We start from the raw sequence: 6801 nt of genomic DNA, 5'->3' as shown, positions 1-6801 counted from the left end.
ATAAGAACAAAGCATAACGCGGAATTCAGATGAATTTTTCGACGGGCAAATTTTTCGCAATGGATCAAGCATTTTGGAGTTGCAGTACTTTACGCATATTATTATATTTTAAGCACGAGCTTTAACATTTGTATAAAGATTTTAATGGCGGATAGACTTCTTGGCAGTCTCAGCCTTGGCATTCAAGCTTTGTAAGAAGAACAAAGGATAAATGCATATCGGATAATGTTCCCGAAACGGCATTCTTCAAATTCTAAATAAATTCATCTGACTTGCTATTGTTGTTTGCTTTATTATTTATTTATATTTATATATATTGTATATATGTACACAATATGTACATATATATATATATATATGTACGTGTGTTTGTGTGTGTGTGTGTGTGTGTGTGTGTGTACACGTATATTCTTACAAATCATATAGAAAATTGCTAATTGCGAATATCGAGTTAAAAATTATACGCGTATAATGTAGCAAGCAGTGGTATATTGATTACACCGCACGTTATTATGTAATCAATAGTAAGGTACTCGTTAGTGGTAGAAATAAGCGAGAAATAATGAATTGGATGCAAGCTCGTTAATTCTCTATTATCGACATCGCCTCATCACAAATAACCGCCTTCCCTTCGTGACAGCAAATGGGCTCGGTGCTCTCCAAACCAGTGGATGTCCAAAGAGCCATATTACACGATTTCATATATACAGCCACCTGTGGAAAAGCAAAAAGATGAAATAATAAAACGCGTTGTTTTATTGCTGCGAAAATTACCATCTAAAAAAAACATTAACAGAACGAAATAGCCCAAGTGATGATCATATTTTATTCGCGGAAAATATTTTTTATTATTTTTGTTCGAAACTTCAATCACATTTATCTATTACGTGCTTACTTTTCGGCAGTACGTGAAAATGAAAATTAAAGACAGAATTAAGTAGATAATTTTCTAGTTTTTTAAATTGAAACTAATTTTATGTACGTATTATAATATAAAAAGTTTTACAATAAAATGTATTAAATAAGTTACCTTCAAGTTTTCGACATGGGTCTTCAGCTTTTCGCAAATCAACAGTGGTGCTTTATCTCGAACATTTTCAGCCTAAAAGCATAGAAAATTGATTTTAATATTTCTTTTTATTTTTATTTCTTTGTTCTCTTCAAGCCACTAAATATACATTAGGTCTGTTCTTTTTAGCTAAAGTTCTCGCACGTTTTATCTTTCTTCCTTTTTTATCCTCTGGAAAAAAAAGAAAAAAGGATGAACTGTGCAAGAAGTTCAGTTAAAAACAACAGGCCTATTGTTTGAAAGTACAGTATATGTTATTGCCGGTCTAAAATTATTTACGTTTATATATCCTGATTAGAAAATAGTATTTTACTAATTAATAGAGTCATGTAACAGACAGCAGAGATATCAAAGAAATAGTAGTACTCACCAAGGCGATACATAATTGTTGACATTTTTCTGTGCCTTCTTGATCGCAACTCACATTGTATTGTAGTCTGTGTTCTATTATTGACTTCGTCCCCGGAACTGGAAACACTGCGCAACTGCATACATCCCCCGAAACTTCCTCTTGCCTGAGGTAAGATACAATTTCTTTTAAAGTGCAGCAATATTGCAATAATTGTGAGATCAATTGCGAGAAGAAAATATTACGTTTCACAGAAAATTAGATTTATGTAAGTTAATTTGACGTTAATTATTTCAAAGAGAAAAGAGCGTATACTTAGACTACATTAAATGAAAAGATTGACTGCTACAGTAATTTAGATGGTAAAATATGGCGTAGCATTTTTAATTGGCTGCAGCATCCAATTTCTGTTTGCAGCAACCAATTAAAAATGCCATATTCAGTCAATCTTTCTTTTCAGTGTAGTCACTTTGTATAATCAGTGTAAGATTATCAATCTATTTGTCTATGTATTATCGTGATCATATTGCATTGCATTAATAGATGCATTTATTTGGAACTTTCGAATATAATTATATTATTTAATTATAATTTAATCCTCTCATATTTTTTCATTTTTTCACTATTGCATTCACAAGGTTTCTGCTAAAAGTATAAAAGTCAAAACAAAACAAAATCTGCAGGACTGTTCTTTGTTATTTGAAGGATGAGGTTTTTGAAGCGTCCGCGTCATAACGAAAAATTCGCACGAAAATGTAAAAATGTTTACTGTTTAAAAATCGATATAGGCACCGAGATACATCGACAAAAGAATAATTACTGTATAATTATAGTATACATATAATTGATATATACAATTATATTATATAATAAATATATATACATTCATGTAAATGTAATTTATTATATATTATTTACGTGAACTAAAAAAGAAATTGGCTGAATATGGCGCATAGCATTTTTAATTGGTTGCAGTATACCCAATCTTTTCTTTCAGTGTGTATATATTATATATATAATTTCTGTATTATAGTTATATTAGTTACAAATATAATCGTAATTAAAATTAGAACTTAATATATTAAGAAATTTGCAATAGCATGCCTTTTTGCAAGCCGAAATACTTAAATATTCGTGATGTCGTTATCTTACGTCGTGAGAGGCAAGAATGCCATCAGGAGAAGGAATCGTTCCGTTGTCTTCATCGTACACCTCAATTTACACCTCGTGTTCGAGATCGTTACGAATAAACCGCGATTATCACGGACGATCGAGCTGCACGCGGCATATGTAGACTCGCATAATCACCCCGCTTATCCTCTCCCTTCGTACGTATATAAGTGCGCACGGTGGAATGCACGCGTAATCATGCGATACCATTGTTAGTCGCAGGCGTCCTCTTCGCAATGGTTCGAATTTTACGTCGATATCCAAGCTCGGCGTTCCTACAGAGATAATAGCCGTCGCGATGCAACCCGAGAATACCATCGTGCATTCGCTGGCGTTCGTTTCGTCGACGTAACGTTATCAGCCACGAAAAATATACGCGGAATTCCTATTAATACCAGAACGATGTTGTTTTGGCATTTTATCGATCGATCCTTTTTTTCTCGTAACATCTGCTCTCAAAATTGCATATTTACTTGCATCTTTCGACGCCTATACTCTCTAGAAGATTCCTTGATCTTCGATCGTCCTAACTCCAGACCTACTTGTCTCTCGAAAAATGTTCCCTGGGAGATTTTCCTGCAAACTGCACGTGTCCTCGAAATATATTGATAAAATATAAATACGATATAAATAAGTGAAATAGCTTCTGGAAACAGAAAATGATACGTTACTCTCCGAAAGGTTCCTTGATCTTCGATCGTCCTCTCTCTAACTTCAGAACTACTTACTCCTCGAAAAAGTTTTCTCTAGGAGATTTTCCGGCAAATTGTGGTCTCGAAGTATAGATAAAATATAAATACGATATAAATGAAATAGCAAGTAAAAATAAAAACAGAAAATATAATGCGCTGAAAATACTCATATTATACATGGTATAATATATACTTTTATGTATAACTAATTAGTATTTTATCATCACAGCTTTTAATGTACATTAATATTTTGAACCGAGTTTATTGTAAATTTTGCAAAGAATATATATATACAATATAAAATATAAATATATACATATATATTGTAATATAAATTTACAACATCAATGAAAAGTGTTTATATAACAGCATAAAACAGAAAACATACGTTTATTTGCATATAATAATTTTCACTCTACAAGTATAGAGTTACGAGATATTGACGTTATACATTTAAATTAATATTAAAAACACAAAAATGTTATGTAATGTTTTAAAGCTATATACTTTTTATATGCGAAATTCGACTTTTGACAAAAAAGGTTTTCACTATTTATTAATTAAAAAAAAAATCCATTTACAATCTTTCCTAAAATCTCTTCGTATTGACTCAAGTATTTAAATATTTTAAAAAGATATTCCACTTCGCTGTTAGTCAAATTATTCTTTTTCGTGTTAAATAACAAAAAATTAATTCTATCAAAGTATTTATTAAAATATATACAATAAGATTAGAATTTGATTTATTTGAATTGAATTTAAATATGAAGATATAATTATAAATGCTCACGAAATAGTGGAAATATTGCTTAATAAATTAATTACTATATTCAATTAATTGGAGCTTAATTGAGAAATTGTCCATTGTTATATATATATATATATATATATTATTAAATTATATTTTCAACATTCCAAACGAGAATGCAATGCATAGCAAAACAAAATAACAAAGAATATACAATAAAAGAACTAATATATTGCTAATATTAAGCTGATTGAAGTTTGGAACGTTCTTGGAACGATTTTTTCAAAACGATAATATTATTAAATTATCAAAATTAATATTACTAAAATTAGTATATTTAATTACATAACAATAAAATAATAACGTATTTGTAATTTATTTTTTCAATATTGGCCAAGAAATTTTATTGTTTTTTCTTTTCTTGCGACCGCAGTTCAAGGTTCAGTAGTGCAACCTAGAGAGTCTCTAGTGCAACTACGTGGTCGGCGTATCGCCGTTTGCGCAACATGTAGTAGGTAGTCCATTCTGAAGATCCTCTAATAGGCCACAGCACAGATTTTTGCATAACGCATATTATATAGAGTATAAGAGAATCAACTAATCGGAATTGCTCTTCTTCGTGAAATGGAAGAGAAGGAAAGAAATTTTCATTGGTTGATTCTCTTATGCATTATGCGTTATGCAAAAGTCTATGCTGCGACCTTAATATAAGTATAAAGATAATTTTCCAATTATATTTAATTTACGTGCATGTTTATAAAAGAAATGCAATTCGATAATTTTCTTTATGTATATATTATGTATATGTTATGTAACTATGTTTGTGTGGATATGCTCTAAAGCCTATGAGCCCAGACACAAGCTTTTGCATAACATATAGTGCATAAGAGATTCAGCCAATCAAAGTTCTTCTTTTCCGTGAAGTGGAAGGAAAGGAGGAATTCAGATTGGTTGATTCTCTTATATACACTATGCATTATGCGTTATGCAAGAGTCTGTGCTTCCCGTCTTAGGAAACCAGCACACACTCTTCGCAACAGTAATTGTGATGTAAGGATTAGCCAATTGACACAATTACTAATATACTGCAAATAATAATAATACTTAAACTAATAAAATAATACTAATACTTAAACTTCTATAAGGGTACATTTTATGTTACTTTCAAATTTCGTCAATATATAATTAAAATTATATATTTTGAAGATATTAACAAATGAATTTCTTTACACTACGTATCGAAATAATGCATTCGACGAGAATTTTTAATTTAACACTTTTTTTACAAAATTATTTGAAAAATTAAAAAATTTTATTGGGTATCAAAACAAAGTTAAAATTGCAAATTGAACAAGTTTGTTAAAATATATTTATAACTTTTTAGTACCTAATAAATTTACTGTAACTTTTATATACATTTCAAGATACAAAAAATCAATATTCTAGTACGTAAGAAGAAAAAATAAAAAAATGTTTAGTACTTTTGACATTTATTTTACAAAAATATTGTGCATCACCACCACCATCATATTTTTTATACGTGTATTTACATGTGTGGTCCGTTAAGTCAATGGCACACGATACTTGTTTTCCAACTGGATTGCTAGCTGGATTACCCAGTGAGAAATGACAATGGAATCGACGTCGAATCGTCTCATTAGGCAGAGTCTCGTCATTGTATTGACTGCGATGTTGGCACTGTTGTTACCATAGCCAATACGGTGGCAAGAATCTAATCCAGCTAAAAAACAAGTATCGTGTACCGCAGGCTTTATTAATACTAGTTTAGATTAGAGATGCATTAAGATTAAACAGAGATACAATATATTTCATTCTCCATTATAGATTTTATTGAAACCATAATATAAATACAAGGATATATTTATGCGCATCGATAAATCACGTGACTATCAAATGGCCAATCAGAATTGTCATCAAGTACGTCATCATTACACGGTGAATTCAAAATTATTATAATTTCCTTACAATACGCGCATTATACCAGAAGGTTTGCGGGTTATCGCCGTGTCTTTCTTCATTATTAATCGAAGAAAATACCCGTGAAAGCCTCAAAAGCGTAATACGCGCATTATAAAAAATTAATATTTCGCCATTTTTATAAGCGTTGCATAAAAAATAACCTTTTATTGAATTTTCTGTAATACTTTAATACGCAGTACTTTATATTTAATGAAATGTTGGATATAAAGTATACGTTTATAAGTAGGTATATGTAAAGTTTTTGGATGGGAAAATTGTATAAGGCCCAGTTTCACAACTCACGATCAGCTCTTAACCGAGGTTTAACTTATTCTTTATCTCTTGTTAATTTTAGAATTGGGAGTTAGCTACTACTACGAAGCCTATAACAGTCTAGCTGAACCTTAGTTACTTATATATAATTTCGCATGAATTTATATGTAGTCTTTCTAAACTGCGCGCCGAACAATTGTCGCGATCTTGAAACTCTAATAAACTACCGCAGTACTATCACGAATTAAATTGATGAACGATTTAATAATTATTTGATACTCTTTTGGCATCTTATATCAATGTTTAACGATATCAAAATCTGAAAATAATAATTTTTTCATCACTCGTGCACGTAATGTGCCCTGTACCGCAACGCTTTTGCGTGCGGGAAATAGCCAATAGCTCAAGTTGTTGAAGTATTTCTCTAACCCCACGCAAAAGCGTTACATTAAAAGAATAGCGCAACGCAGTAATAGCTCTCGTACAAATATCATCACAGAGAAACGCGCCGACCGGAACG

The 6801-nt window shown here is 30.8% G+C and overlaps 1 protein-coding gene across 1 annotated transcript; it reads right to left on the bottom strand.

The window, feature by feature from the left end:
- Positions 1–367: 367 nt before the first annotated feature.
- LOC108773359 (uncharacterized) lies at positions 368–2657 on the bottom strand. Its single transcript, XM_018539138.1, has 4 exons — positions 2571–2657; positions 1440–1584; positions 1031–1102; positions 368–714 (listed from the first exon to the last, which is right to left on the bottom strand). The coding sequence occupies exons 1-4, from the start codon at positions 2621–2623 to the stop codon at positions 583–585; spliced, it is 402 nt and encodes a 133-aa protein (XP_018394640.1). The 5' UTR covers positions 2624–2657; the 3' UTR covers positions 368–582.
- Positions 2658–6801: the final 4144 nt, after the last annotated feature.

This window comes from Cyphomyrmex costatus, unplaced genomic scaffold (assembly GCF_001594065.2).
Source record: "Cyphomyrmex costatus isolate MS0001 unplaced genomic scaffold, Ccosl1.0 scaffold102, whole genome shotgun sequence".
Lineage (NCBI taxonomy): Eukaryota > Metazoa > Arthropoda > Insecta > Hymenoptera > Formicidae > Cyphomyrmex > Cyphomyrmex costatus.
The sequence above is the reverse complement of the archived record's forward strand: the minus strand, read 5'-3'. Positions and strand labels throughout refer to the sequence as shown.

Bases quoted from the DNA above. Each gene is read 5' to 3' on its own strand.
- LOC108773359 (XM_018539138.1), bottom strand. From the start codon at position 2,623: ATGAAGACAACGGAACGATTCCTTCTCCTGATGGCATTCTTGCCTCTC. The intron at 1,585-2,570 runs GTAAGATAACGA...ATCTTACCTCAG, and splicing joins GCATTCTTGCCTCTCACGAC to GCAAGAGGAAGTTTCGGGGG. The intron at 1,103-1,439 runs GTGAGTACTACT...CTATGCTTTTAG, and splicing joins AACAATTATGTATCGCCTTG to GCTGAAAATGTTCGAGATAA.